The sequence below is a fragment of the Notolepis coatsorum genome (genome assembly GCF_963971535.1).
Source record: "Notolepis coatsorum genome assembly, chromosome: 8".
Lineage (NCBI taxonomy): Eukaryota > Metazoa > Chordata > Actinopteri > Aulopiformes > Paralepididae > Notolepis > Notolepis coatsorum.
Window position 1 is genome coordinate 67,730,527 of NC_140172.1, and position 16,273 is coordinate 67,746,799.

At 45.2% G+C, this 16,273-nt stretch overlaps 1 protein-coding gene across 1 annotated transcript in view; it reads right to left on the reverse strand.

Annotated features, from left to right (window-relative positions):
* The window catches only part of brwd3 (bromodomain and WD repeat domain containing 3), a 143,358-nt gene that overhangs the window by 110,240 nt on the left and 16,845 nt on the right, over window positions 1-16,273 (reverse strand). The window contains exons 6-7 of the mRNA XM_084320247.1: window positions 11,916-12,014; window positions 2,300-2,460 (exon numbers count right to left, since the gene is read on the reverse strand). Of these exons, the coding sequence (XP_084176373.1) occupies window positions 2,300-2,460; window positions 11,916-12,014 (260 nt within the window). The remainder of the gene's footprint in view (window positions 1-2,299; window positions 2,461-11,915; window positions 12,015-16,273) is intronic.

Consider the following 16,273-nt stretch of genomic DNA (forward strand, 5'->3'; position numbering starts at 1 on the left):
AAGGGATAAATCAAGCATTTTTAAGTGCTTTAGAGGAAATGTCAAAATATTGCGATATATATCGTGATATGGCCAAAAAATATCACGATATCATTTAGAGGCCATATCGCCCAGCCCTACTGTGCTGTAGGACTCAGTGGCACTCTGTCTGAGACCGCAACGGTTTAAAGCCTCTTTATTTTATTTACATACTAAGCAGGGTTGTGCTTCACTTTCAATTCAGGAAGCAGGTTTTCATAAAATTGTATATACCAAAACACTTTCATTATGAGCAGATTGAGTCTCTGAGGCGCAACAAACACATTTGAATGCCCTTATAGGTAAACTACCTCCTTATACTACATCATTATTGGAATGGAATTTGGGAACCTATGGAACCCATTCTAGTGACTGGCTGGTCCTTAACACGTTCTGCGCCAAACACGAGTATACTTTGACGGTTGAGCGCCACGGGCGGCAAATAACGAGTATACTCGTTATTAGATCGTTTTCCTTTTTTTAGATTTAATTATTCTATGCAGTCTCACGGACCTCTATGTTACCGTTGAAAGCCATACTGAGACCCCAAGAGTGCAATACCGGCCAGATCCTGCTAGGTGGCAGTATCGCCTAGCCTTTGAAACCCTGTTCCAGAGTGTGTGTCGCATCTAATGTCGTCCGGGCGGAGAATTATGACCCAGGCAAGTCTAGCGGTTCATCCGAGCACATTGGAACGCGTCCAGGACACTCGATGCATGTGTTGTGCCAGATTATGTCGGGGTCCCGATGGACATCAATACTGGAAATCGCGATCAGACAATTGGAATATTCTTTTTGGAATAACCCAGATCAAAGGCGCCCCTTCATTCATGATGGAACATAATACCTATTATATACCTTTGATTTGGAAACAGTAGCGTGTCCAGGCGAGAAACGTGAACGACTTTAGCTAAATTCACATAGCGCTCCATAACTCAGCTTTCAGGAATTAGCCCGGATCACTCTGAAACTATATTCACCACGGGATAACGCGCGAACGTATACATAATTTTTTTTACTATTTTTTGCATGTTGGACGAGAGATAGTGACTGTCAAATGAGCCATAGTATTGTCTCCATAGCTATAATATAGAATATAGATATATAGCTCTGAAAACATTGTGACACAGTGAAAATAGGCAATGGAAATCTGGCGCATTGACTACAGGGATGAGGGTAAAGGCCCCCCGAGTTTGCTCGGAATAGGGTCAATCTGAATTTTGCTATGATGCCCCTAGCTCATGGAATTAACTCAGTGTTTCCCATTAATTACCTAGACTGTGGCGGCCCGCCACAGTCTAATTTGTCCTGCCACAGTTTTATAATGTAATAATAATAATAATGTATATATGTATAATAAAAAAAAATTATAAAAAAATAAAAAATAAAAAGATTATGTAATTATATATTATTTATATTTATATATATATTTATATTTTCTTATTTTTAAATATAAAGTTTGCCAATAGGGATGTATCAGTAGTATTGGCAGTGGTAGTAGTCATAATAGTAATCCAGTATATTTTTTTATTTTCTAAAAAATAAACCAGTTCCACACAGGTAACCACTTTTGCTTAATTTCTTTGATGGCTCAAATGTATGCTCTAGTCTAGTCGATTTTGTGTTTTGAGCACAAAGATCTAGCCTCTTTATTTTGCTCTCAAAGTGCACCAGATTGATGCAATTAACTTTAAAATTTACAAAAAAATAAGAATTTCCGGGGGGCCCCTAGAGGGTCCGAGGTTCATCCACCAGTCTCACAAAATCCTGTGGGAAACACTCCAACAGTCCTTAATGCTAGAGTTTAAAACTTTAATCTCCAACCTTTGTCAATCAAGTTGTACATGTTTTAATTGATGTTATCCTTGCTCTTTGCCTGATCTTGTTGTCTTATTATGATTTGAAATGCTTTATGCTCATTTCTGTAGGTACAATCTACATGACTGTAAATGAGGGAAACCTCAGTTCCCTTTCGAGTTTGAATAAGGGTTTGAAATGAAATGAAAATGAGATAGTCATAGCCAACTTATTAAGGAATAATTGAGACAATGAATTAAATTGCAGTTTCTATTTACATTTTGAATTAACTGAATTGAATCTCAGTCAAAGAAGCCAAGTCTAGCAGCGTGTCTACTTTCAATTAATTTCCGATGTAGAGGAGCATGGCATAATGCTCCTGCATTCATTAATCACAGCCACGCTGCTAGACTTGGCTGGAGGTGGTCGGAACAGTTCAGTTGTTGTTACACCCCCCCCCAGAAGTACAGAAATGGTGACTCACAGTGAATATCCGGCGTCCGGTGCGGTCGAAGGCCACGCAGTAGACCGAGGAAAGATGTCCCAGGATACGTTTGTGTAACTTCATGTATTGGTATGTGGAAGACGGCAGGGCGTGGTTGAATCGGGTTGTGCCAGTGGCTTGGCGCGCTCCCATGATAGACACTTAATTTAGAAAACATACAAGAGGACAATTGATGTTGTTATTGCTTAAATGGATCAAGTACTTCTTAGATGCAAAGCCCCAAACCAGCAACGTCACTGGCTCACATGTTCAGTCATTCCAGAGTATCTGCAGATTTCAACAAGTTAAGTTCAAGACTTTTTTTAATACCAATTAGTGCAAAATTTAATACCAATTTCATAACCATACTAGCAAAAAGAACAAAACGCACTGAATTGACGGCTGCAGTTGCGCACCTATTTAAATTCTTGCACGTTCCATACAAGCTCTCGCCAGACGCACAAAGCTCCGGTAGCCCCGCAAAAAACAACGACTTGAATACAAAAACATTTAAAATATTTCATATAATTTTATCTCCAACAGCCTGGCTGCCGCCCAAAAATGTAATACCTGTGCAAATGAGGTTTAAAGACTTTTTAATACCTATTAAGGCCTTAAATTGAGAATTATGAATTTAATGTTTCAAGTTTCTTTAATAGTTGTCATACAGAAGTACAGAATACGTTTATACAAAATGCTTCTTACTGTTACGCTCCAGAATGGGGACGTGCATTGCTATTTGGGCAACATTACACAATTCCTGTGTGTCTATTGAACACATCTGTACGTTTTTTTTAATTCTTTTTATTGATCGTTTTATATTTCCAATGAAGTACTCAAAAGCCACATTTTTCTCCATTTGGATTTCAGGCTGTGTTGGCCTGGCTCCGCCCATAAGCACTTTGTCTGTGTAGACAGACAGACAGACAGACAGACAGACAGACAGACAGACAGACAGACAGACAGACAGACAGACAGACAGACAGACAGACAGACAGACAGACAGACAGACAGACAGACAGACAGACAGACAGACAGACAGACAGACAGACAGACAGACAGACAGACAGACAGACAGACAGACAGACAGACAGACAGACAGACAGACAGACAGACAGACAGACAGACAGACAGACAGACAGACAGACAGACAGACAGACAGACAGACAGACAGACAGACAGACAGACAGACAGACAGACAGACAGACAGACAGACAGACAGACAGACAGACAGACAGACAGACAGACAGACAGACAGACAGACAGACAGACAGACAGACAGACAGACAGACAGACAGACAGACAGACAGACAGACAGACAGACAGACAGACAGACAGACAGACAGACAGACAGACAGACAGACAGACAGACAGACAGACAGACAGACAGACAGACAGACAGACAGACAGACAGACAGACAGACAGACAGACAGACAGACAGACAGACAGACAGACAGACAGACAGACAGACAGACAGACAGACAGACAGACAGACAGACAGACAGACAGACAGACAGACAGACAGACAGACAGACAGACAGACAGACAGACAGACAGACAGACAGACAGACAGACAGACAGACAGACAGACAGACAGACAGACAGACAGACAGACAGACAGACAGACAGACAGACAGACAGACAGACAGACAGACAGACAGACAGACAGACAGACAGACAGACAGACAGACAGACAGACAGACAGACAGACAGACAGACAGACAGACAGACAGACAGACAGACAGACAGACAGACAGACAGACAGACAGACAGACAGACAGACAGACAGACAGACAGACAGACAGACAGACAGACAGACAGACAGACAGACAGACAGACAGACAGACAGACAGACAGACAGACAGACAGACAGACAGACAGACAGACAGACAGACAGACAGACAGACAGACAGACAGACAGACAGACAGACAGACAGACAGACAGACAGACAGACAGACAGACAGACAGACAGACAGACAGACAGACAGACAGACAGACAGACAGACAGACAGACAGACAGACAGACAGACAGACAGACAGACAGACAGACAGACAGACAGACAGACAGACAGACAGACAGACAGACAGACAGACAGACAGACAGACAGACAGACAGACAGACAGACAGACAGACAGACAGACAGACAGACAGACAGACAGACAGACAGACAGACAGACAGACAGACAGACAGACAGACAGACAGACAGACAGACAGACAGACAGACAGACAGACAGACAGACAGACAGACAGACAGACAGACAGACAGACAGACAGACAGACAGACAGACAGACAGACAGACAGACAGACAGACAGACAGACAGACAGACAGACAGACAGACAGACAGACAGACAGACAGACAGACAGACAGACAGACAGACAGACAGACAGACAGACAGACAGACAGACAGACAGACAGACAGACAGACAGACAGACAGACAGACAGACAGACAGACAGACAGACAGACAGACAGACAGACAGACAGACAGACAGACAGACAGACAGACAGACAGACAGACAGACAGACAGACAGACAGACAGACAGACAGACAGACAGACAGACAGACAGACAGACAGACAGACAGACAGACAGACAGACAGACAGACAGACAGACAGACAGACAGACAGACAGACAGACAGACAGACAGACAGACAGACAGACAGACAGACAGACAGACAGACAGACAGACAGACAGACAGACAGACAGACAGACAGACAGACAGACAGACAGACAGACAGACAGACAGACAGACAGACAGACAGACAGACAGACAGACAGACAGACAGACAGACAGACAGACAATAAAGTTATCTCTCCACTGCTTCCCCACGCGGTCCAGGTTGTGTGTGTAAATGCGTGTGTGTACCACTGCTTCCCCGTGCGGTCCAGGTTGTGTGTGCAAAATTTAAATGAGTGTGTGCCACTGCTTCCCTGCGCGGTCCAGGTTGTGTGTAAGGGGGCTTTCACACTAGCCATTCGGGGTCGAATCGAGTGCGATCGCACCAAAATAGGGTGCGATGAGAACGCCCGCCCGCCCCCCCCCGCAGGAACGCTGATTCGGTCCAAGACGGGACCGCTGGAATAGGTGGTTTCGGGTGTGCGCCAGTGTCGCCGACGACGGAGCGGGGCGTGGTGTGCAAGCTAACCTGTAATGCTTTCATGCTTGCTTGAATTTTGGGCAGATAAAAACATACAGCAACACCTGGACAATACCCACAAAAACTATATTTATGGGCAATTTGGCGAGTTCAGACCTCAACCAAACAAGCATGTTGAGCCTCACGGCTCAGTGGATCGATGAAAACTTCTAGATGAAGCCGCGTTACAAGCCCAAGACTTCCCTGGCTCGCATACAGTTAGGCCTGGCAATTTTTATTCTGAGATGATCATTCATGTATCTGGATAACCAATGCACGGATTTTGTCGAGGCAGGTAGCGTTATTTCGGGAAAATTTATATTTAATGACTGGTGTATTTTTCGTCCACGAAAAATGGAGGCTGTAATAATTATTATTGCTCGAGAGTCTATGAATAATAATAATTAGAGCCTCCATTTTTCGTGGACGAAAAATACACCAGTCATTAGATATCAATTTCCCCGAAATAACACTACCTGCCTCAACAAAATTTGTTCATTGGTTATCCAGATACAGATGAATTAGCATCTTAGAATAACAAATAACACGTAAAAGACAAACGCAACATGCAATTTGGCTTTTCTCCAGCGCGACCAGCACATCTTTTGTTGGATTGGCATGTCTAATAATGCTGTTATTAGAAAATGTGCGTGCATGGGTACAACAGATCAGTCAACAATGTCGAGCTAAAAGTGAAGATGATGAGGCTTCAATATCTTTTCCCTGGTTTGATGCAGTGGACAGCATAATCGGCCAATACCAACCAGTGATCCCTCCGTTGTTTAATCAATTCACTACCCACAGTAATGTGGCCGGTTAGCCCATCCAAAGCAAGGGAACCCGACGTGTTTGTTCAATCACAACCCATCGCATTATTACTACTTCCAGTAACGCAGCCTGATGTTAGTCCATCAACTAGCCTGCCAATCGGTAAGTAAAGTTTTAGCATCCATATTCTCATGACTTTTCAGTGTCTGATCCGTCTGCGATCCATTGTGTTTTTCGCGCAGCGTAAGTGACCAAAACCGTGCGGCTTATCAATGTGACTAGTTGTGTTCAACGGGACTATAGCGATCAAGTATATATGCATATTATCTTTTACGTTGTTCGATATATGTTTTGTCTATCTGTCTGTAATCTATGTGGTTAGCGCGCGGCATGGCCATAATGTTTTTAGTGTAGGAAAAGTATCCAAAATCCAGCCTGTATCTAACCCATTGTGTAGGTTTAGCTGGTACATTACTTCCCGAGGTACAGCGAAAATGTCCAATTTAACTGTTTTGGTTAATTCAGAAATATATAGACTATAGAGAGTTGCTCTCCTCAATTGTGCCTGGGAGCGAACCAAGACTGCAGTGTGTACGCAAACCAGAGGTGGAGAGGGAGGGGGGGGGGGAGTTCGCACTCGAGGACGGAGCGGAGCACCCGTTGTTCCTAATGAGAAGACACGCTAAATGCGTGTGTGCCACTGCTTCCCCGCGCACGGTTTGTTTCCCCGACAGAAGCTCCTGTCTCTCTCCCTCTATCTCTCTCTCCCTCTTGCTCGTTCTCTCTGCCTCGCTCTGTTTGAGGAAGTGAAGATATTTCCACTCGCTCTGCTGTCGCTGTCAACCATAGAGGGGGCGTTAGTTATGCAAATCAGTGCCATCAAACCGTCAAATCAGAACAGCTTAGTTGAGTGAGAGAAGATCTTGTGAACTCGAGACTAGAGTGATGAGTCAATATGATAATTAACGACAGACCACATTGATTGCTGACGACACAGTGGTGGTGGGCCTGATCTCTGCCAACGACGAGAGGGCCTACCTGGAAGAGGTCAAGGTCCTGGCGGGATGGTGCCAGGAAAACAGCCTCTCCCTGAACGTCAGCAAAACAAAGGAGATGATTGTGGACTTCAGGAGGTCGGGGGTCAAGGACTACAGCCCCCTCAGCATCGACGGGGCACCGGTTGAGAGAGTCAACAGCTTTAAGTACCTCGGAGCCTACATATCCGAGGACTTGACATGGACCACACACATTGACAGTGTTGTGAAGAAGGCACGACAACGCCTCTACTTCCTCAGGCGCCTAAGGAAGTTCCAAGTCAGTCAGAAGATCCTTAAGAACTTCTACTCATGTACAATAGAGAGCACAGGCTCTTAGTCCATTCGGTAAAAGCGATCACGCCGCCATTTTCCTTTTGCCTAAGTACAAACAGAGTCTCAAGCGAACGCCGGTGGTCTCGCGAGAGGTTAAGCGTTGGGCCGTGACGTCAGTGGAGTCACTCCAAGCAGTGCTGGGAAGCACAGAATGGAGTGTATTCCGTGATAACACAGCCAATATTAACGAATACACCGAAACGGTGATTGACTATGTCTGTACTCCGGTAGAAGTAATAATCCCCACCACCAAAATTAATATCTACCCAAATCAAAAGCCCTGGGTAGACAAATCCGTCCGTGAGGCTCTGAAAGTGCGCACATCAGCATACAACACCGGGCTGGTGACAGGCAACATGGAAGAACACAAGATGGCAAGATACAACGTCAGGAGAGCAGTAATAGAGGCAAAACGGCGTTACAGGGATAAAGTTGAACTTCAGTTTGAACAGGCTGACTCTAGAGGCATGTGGCAGGGCCTCAGAACAATGACAGACTACAAAGGAACCCCCCTCAAACTGAACAGTGACATCTCCTTAGCAAATGATCTCAACTCCTTCTATGCGAGGTTTGAGGCTGTGAACAACAACACCAGCCTACAAACCACGGCAATGGGGGGGGGGGGGTCTGCTGATGGAGACTCAGTGTTCAGGGTAACAGAGCATGAGGTGAGACGGATCTTTAAAAAAGTGGATATCAGGAAGGCAGCAGGACCGGACGGCATCCCCGGCCGCGTCCTAAAAGTCTGTGCCGACCAACTGGCCCCGGTATTCACTGACATCTTCAACCTGTCCTTGGAACAGGCCGTCATCCCCACCTGTCTGAAGAAGTCCACCATCATCCCTGTACCCAAAAAATCTACGCCCGCTTGCCTCAACGACTACCGCCCTGTAGCCCTCACCTCCATAGCCATGAAGTGCTTTGAGAAGCTAGTGAAGGGCTACATCTGTTCCTCCCTCCCCATCAACCTGGACCCTCTGCAATTTGCATATCGCCCCAACAGGTCCACGGAGGACGCCATAGCCCATGTGCTGCACACAGCAGCATCACATCTGGACAAGAGGCAGGGGAACTATGTGAGAATGCTGTTCATCGACTACAGCTCAGCATTCAATACCATAGTCCCCTCCAAACTCATAGCCAAGCTCAGGGACCTGGGCTTGAACTATGACCTGTGCCAGTGGGTCCTGGACTTCCTGACGGGCAGACCCCAGGTGGTAAGAGCCGGCAACTGCACCTCCTCATCCATCACGCTCAACATAGGGGCCCCCCAGGGCTGTGTTCTGAGCCCCCTCCTCTACTCCCTGTACACACATGACTGCGTAGCACAGCGGAACAACAACACCATCATCAAATTTGCTGATGACACAGTAGTGGTGGGCCTGATCTCTGCCAACGACGAAAGGGCCTACCTGGAAGAGGTAGAGAACCTGTCACAGTGGTGTCAGGAGAACTGCCTCTCCCTGAACGTCAGCAAAACAAAAGAGATGATTGTGGACTTCAGGAGGTCGGGGGTCAAGGACTACAGCCCCCTCAGCATCGACGGGGCACCAGTTGAGAGAGTGAACAGTTTCAAGTACCTCGGAGCCCACATATCCGAGGACTTGACATGGACCACACACATTGACAGTGTTGTGAAGAAGGCACGACAACGCCTCTACTTCCTCAGGCGCCTAAGGAAGTTCCAAGTCAGTCAGAAGATCCTTAGGAACTTCTACTCATGTACAATAGAGAGCATCCTGACCGGCAACATCACCTCCTGGTTTGGGAATAGCACTGCAAAAGACCGTAGCAGACTACAAAGAGTGACACGTTCAGCCGAACGCACAATTAGAGGGGGGCTTCCCACCCTCCAGAACATTTACAACAAGCGGTGCAAGGGGAAGGCTAAGAGAATTATTAAGGACTCGAGCCACCCGAACAACTGCCTCTTTGAACTGCTGCCGTCAGGCAAGCGATACCGGAGTCTTATGGCGAGCACAGAAAGACTCAGAAGGAGCTTCTATCCCCAGGCCATCAGGCTGCTAAACGAACAATAATCGCTAAACGAACAATAATCACTATGCAACAACCATCAAATGCACACAGCACACACACCCACACGCACACACTCACTCAAACAAACAACACACTGCAGCACCCACTCTCCACACTTTAGATCACACAAACACACTTACACTTTATATTTATTGATAAAGGATTTGCACTACAACTCGTACACCTACTGTGAATTGTACCTAAACTGCACCTCGTCCATTTATGCCTTGCACTATATAGTATTGTATATTAGTACACTGCACAGTATTGTATATTGGATGGTAACTACGTCTACGAACATTGTACATATGTCTAAACTGAACACTGTGACCTCTTTTTTTACTTCTAATTTTTACTATTTTTACTATGTTTTTATTTCATACTTATCTTGTCATGCACAGTCTCTGGAGCGCAACAGTAAGAAGCATTTTGTACAAAAGTATTCTGTACTTCTGTATGACAACTATTAAAGAAACTTGAAACTTGAAACTTGATCTTGACTGGCAACATCACCTCCTGGTTTGGGAATAGCACTGCACAAGACCGAAGCAGACTACAAAGAGTGACACGTTCAGCCGAACGCACAATTGGAGGGGGGCTCCCCACCCTCCAGAACATTTACAACAAGCGTTGCAAGGGCAAGGCTAAGAGAATCATTAAAGACTCCAGTCTCCCGAACAACTGCCTCTTTGAACTGCTGCGGTCAGGCAAGCGATACCGGAGTCTCAAGGCGAGCACAGAAAGACTCAGAAGAAGCTTCTATCCCCAGGCCATCAGGCTGCTAAACGAACAATGAACACTACACAACAACAACCACCAAACGCACATAGCACACACATCCACACGCACACACTCACTTTAAACAAACACACTGTAGCACCCACTCCACACACTTTATAGCACACACCCACTTTAAACAAACACACTGTAGCACCCACTCCCCACACGTCTTTATATTTATTGATGAAGGATTGCACTACAACTCGTACACCTTACTGTAAATTGTACCTAAATTGTACCTCATCCCATTTCTGCTTTGCACTATATAGTACTGTACATTAGTACACTGCATAGTATTGTATATTATATGGTAACTCAGTTACGTCTATTCTGCATCGAACATTGTACATATGTCTATACTGAACACTGTGACCTCATTTTCTACTTCTAAATTACATGCTATACTATGTTATTTGATACTATCTTGTCTAGCAGTCTCTGGAGCGTAACAGTAAGAAGCATTTTGTATGAAAGTATTCTGTACTTCTGTATGACAACTATTAAAGAAACTTGAACTTGAAACTTGATATAATCCCCAATTGCTAGGATACAATGCTAAACACTGGAAAAGCACCTAACCAGCAACGTCACTAACTCACTCACACTTTCAGTCATTCATTCACCCACGGTTAGCCACTATGCCCCTAGTGGCAGCTCACATACATGACACTTGGTGTAGGAACAGCTCAAACCAAGAGCCTGCAAAGCGTGGGCAGTGTTTCTCCACAGCACTGGCTACATGTTTCTCCATAGCACTAGCTACATGTTTCTCCATAGCACTGGCTACATGTTTCTCCATAGCACTAGCTACATGTTTCTCCATAGCACTAGCTACATGTTTCTCCACAGCACTGGCTACATGTTTCTCCATAGCACTAGCTACATGTTTCTCCATAGCACTAGCTACATGTTTCTCCATAGCACTAGCTACATGTTTCTCCATAGCACTAGCTACATGTTTCTCCATAGCACTAGCTACATGTTTCTCCACAGCACTGGCTACATGTTTCTCCACAGCACTGGCTACATGTTTTTCCACAGCACTGGCTACATGTTTCTCCATAGCACTGGCTACATGTTTCTCCACAGCACTGGCTACATGTTTCTCCATAGCACTAGCTACGTGTTTCTCCATAGCACTAGCTACACGTTTCTCCACAACACTGGCTACATGTTTCTCTACAGCACTGGCTACATGTTTCTCCATAGCACTGGCTACATGTTTCTCCATAGCACTAGCTACATGTTTCTCCATAGCACTGGCTACATGTTTCTCCATAGCACTGGCTACATGTTTCTCCATAGCACTGGCTACATGTTTCTCCATAGCACTGGCTACATGTTTCTCCATAGCACTGGCTACATGTTTCTCCATAGCACTGGCTACATGTTTCTCCATAGCACTGGCTACATGTTTCTCCACAGCACTGGCTACATGTTTCTCCATAGCACTGGCTACATGTTTCTCCATAGCACTAGCTACATGTTAAAACCAGTTCAAACCAGTTAGACTTACCAATACTCGGCGGCTTCCCAAGGTCGACCGGAGGTTCTGGTGGGCGCCCCCGGTGCAGCGCGGCAACAGCTGAACCACTGCATACTTTGTGGCTACAACCTAAAAAGACACAATTTGTTTAGATTATAATAGAACTGCTGCACCTGTATTGGAAACAGTGACATTTCATTTTTACAAAACTGTATCACTAAGGCCATGTTCACACTGCAAGCCTTAGTGCTCAATTCTGATTTATTATTCAGAGCAGATCTTTTTTTTTTTGGCTTTTCACAGAATTTTTTTTATGTGATCATTATCAGATTACAGTGTGAACCTGCATGCTCAAATGAACAATAATAAAGATGGACGTAATCAAATGTGACAAATGTCAATTTAGAGCAGGGGTCACCAACCTGTCGAGCGCGATCTTTGTGACATTTCAAGTACCGTACTTTTCGCACTATAAGCCGCACCTGACTATAAGCCGCAGCAGCTAAATTGAATGATGTGTACATATATAAGCCGCACTGAACTATAAGCCTAGGGCTGGGCAATAAAACGATAACTATCGCAATAAATTATTTCCTCGAAATAAACATGAAACGTGGTCGCAAAGTTTCGATATATCGATTTTCCAAGCTTGGATATGAGCACACGCACTAACAACCAATCAGTGAAGGAGATGGCCGAGAGCAAAGGAGACCCAGAGGTAGGACTCACTCAACAACAAGGCTTGCTAGGCTAATTAGCTTGCACAGCGCTGTTTTATATATTTACGTGCCGAGTATGTGTGTGGCGTGAATTCTGAGGCCACGTTTATAGTAGTGTGGGGTATACAGTGGACGTCGTTTCAATATATTGTGGCGGAAGAGAGTATTTTAGTGTCATATTTAGCACATTGTCATGGAATACACCGCTTAGAAACAACAGGTTGGCTAGGATAACTAGCTTGCACGGCGCTGTTTTATATATTTACGTGCCGAGTATGTGTATGGCGTGAATTCTGAGGCCACGTTTATAGTAGTGTGGGGTATACAGTGGACGTCGTTTCAATATATTGTGGCGGAAGAGAGTATTTTAGTGTCATATTTATTACATTGTCATGAGATACTCCGCTTGTCGGCTAACTGCTAACGTGCGCGGACTGATGACGACATCAACTCGACTCGAGACATTCGCAGCAGCATAAGAAGTTAATTAAACTTGACGGACATTATATCGACGATAATTATCGATATCGAGTTATATGAAAATCATTTTATCGCGATAACGTTTTTGGTCATATCGCCCAGCCCTATATAAGCTGCATGTGTTTTAATGTTTAATTACCATATGTAAGGAGTGGAGCCTGCGGCTTAATTTGACTCAACACGGGAAACCTTTTTTAACCTTTTTTATTATTGCAAAACAAAAATTATTAAAAGTCAGTACTCAACACACAATGCATAATGAAACTTTCAGTAAAGGTGGTTAAAATATATGCAAGTACAGAAACAAGATAAAACAAAAATAGTCTATAATAACATTTTAACCGTATACAGTGTATATCCAGCGAAATTACAATTATATAAATGTTAGTATATAATATACCCCTAATACCTATTTTCTAAAACCCTACACACATGCTCCAGCTCGAACCCCCCCCTCCCGGACCCCCTCTTGGATAGTACCTCCATTATCCCTCACTCCTAACCACACTACCATTATAAGCTAGCTTTTATTCTCTCCACCACTTCTAACCACATTGACATTTTGGATTCATTGAGACCCAGAATTCTTGCTGTAGATATTTCTTGATATATCACATCGAGATATGTAAGAAACCACACTTTTCGGCACATTTTTTCCGGTTGAAACCAACGTGATGCGATCAGTTTTTTAGCTACTGTGATACCCGATAAAACCAATCTCTTTAGTTGTGGATTCACTGCAAACTCAAAAACATCATTCAATAGTAATATTGTGGGTGGTGGTGCATGGCCGTTCTTATATTGAGCTTTAAGTTCCCACCTCTACAGAGAATGACTCCCACCTCTACAGAGAATGACTCCCATTGGGACACAATACTGTCGGACAAATAAGAATTAACTCATTTACAAGTTGTATTAAGTAAATAAGGGAACAGATAAATAACATTTCAATGCAGTAAAAAAAGCAATATTTCGATTTTCGGGTTTTGTCCACATATAAGCCGCACCGTTATATAAGCCGCAGGGTCGAAAAATGGGTGGAAAAGCTGCGGCTTATAGTCCGAAAAGTATGGTAGATCTAACTAACCGGTGGGTCGCGTGCACGGCGCAGCACTATGCGCTCGTCTGCTGGCTCCGGGGCAGCATTTTTCGCCAATCATCCAATACACTGTTTGAAAGTTTCATTTGCCGCCTTTCGATCACCACCACACTCAACCTATTGCATGCTTTGGGTCTCGAGTTACACAACGGAATATCCGGTGAGCGGACGCCCCGTCAAGTGACCACATCTGACTGTATATGGTCCCGAACTGACCAATCATATTGACCACCATTGTAGCCAAGGAGCGTTTGCCCCGTTTTCGCCCCGATGCTTAACATTTACTTCACCCCTTTCGTTTTCAATATGGGAAAGATAGTTAGACTGTTTACGTCGCTGACAGCCGACGGTACGTCGCTACTTTGGAGAGCGGTGCAGAAAATGTATGTGGCGTGTTCAGTTTGCCAGCCGGAGTTGACATGGAGATACTGGATCAGCAGAATGGCATCTGAAGGTGAAAGTGACTTCTGGGGCCTTGCAAACAGTGACACATTTCCTCTTCTGTCATCCTGTGCACTGAAAGTAATTTCTGATTATTGATTACTAGGGCTGACCTTCGAATTTTTTTTGGAATTCGAAGCTTCGGGGCCGAGATTCGATTTTAATTCGAAGCTTCGAGATTAAAAAAATAGATTTTTTTTTTTAATGTTGTGGGACTCGTACAGCACTTTGTTCAACTTTGTCAGTGCTGTAAAGTTTAAACCTTTTTAAATCTTAGACAAACAAAACACTTTGCTTTCATGAAATATTGTAAGCCGCCATTTGAGGCTTTATAAAAGCAGCACAATGAACAGCGTGGATGAGTCTCTGGTACGGAGTCGGGGAGAGATGGCCAGAGTCGGGAAATGTTCCTGAGATGTAAAAAGGCTGATTTGGTTATTGTTTTGATGTGGGAATGAAAGGAAAGGGTGGAGTCAGTATGACGCCCAGGTTGCGAACATCTGGGGAAGGGTGGATTAGGCAGACGTCCACTTCAAGGAGAAGGTCTCCAACCTTCCGGAGCAGTGACTGCTTGGCCACAACCATGAGCTCAGTTTTCTTGCTATTTAGCTTCAGGAAATTGGATGACATCCAGGCCTTGATGTCAAGGAGACAGTTGACGAGGTACTGTGGGGGAGAGGAGTGGAGGGTGAGGTGCTGATGTAGAGCTGAGTGTCATCAGCGTAGGAGTGGAAATTGAGACCATGTTTCCGGATGATGTGACCAAGGGGGAGCATGTAGATTGTGAAGAGGAGTGAACCAAGAACGGAGCCCTGCGGCACACCTTGGTTGACTGGGGCAGAGGTGGAGGTGGAGTTGCAGATGGAGATGAACTGTTTTCGGTCAGTGAGGTAGGACTCGAACAAGGTGAGAGCGGTCCCAGTAACACCCAGAGGCGGTTGAGGAGAATGGAATGGGAGACCGTGTCAAAGGCCGCAGATAGATCCAGGAGGATGAGGAGGCTGATGTGACCGGAGTCGGAGGCAATGAGGTCGTTGGTGACCTTGGTGAGGGCAGTCTCTGTGCTGTGGTGTTTCCTGAAGCCAGATTGAAAGGGTTCATAGAGCTCATGGTTGGACAGGTGTTGGTGCAGTTGGGCGGCCACTGCTCTTTCCAGGATCTTGCTCAGGAAAGGAAGGTTGGAGATCGGCCGGTAATTCCAAAGGTCATCTGGGTCAAGACCAGGCTTCTTCAGGATGGGCGTGACTGATGCCGTCTTGAAGCTGGGGGGGTACCCTGCCCGATTCCAGGGAGGAATTAATTATTCCCACTATGGTAGGGCACACGGCAGGTAGGCCAACTTTGACCAGGACTGTGGGTAAGGGGTCAAGGGAGCAGGTGGAGGCCTTGGCCTTGGTGACTAGCTTAGCCACCTGGAGAGCGTCGACAGGTGCAAAGGAGGAGAGGGGAGGTCGGTGGCATCTGAAGGGTGAGGGGTGACAATGGGGGAGAGCAGGCGGTTGATGGTCGTAAAAAGTCGTCTGGGGTGGTTTTGCTGGTTGGTGATGAGGGTGGAGTAGTAGAAAGACTTGGCCTTGGCCAAGGCATCCTTATACCGTCCCACATGGTCTTTGTAAGCCTCGCGATGGACAGTGAGGGCGGATTTATTG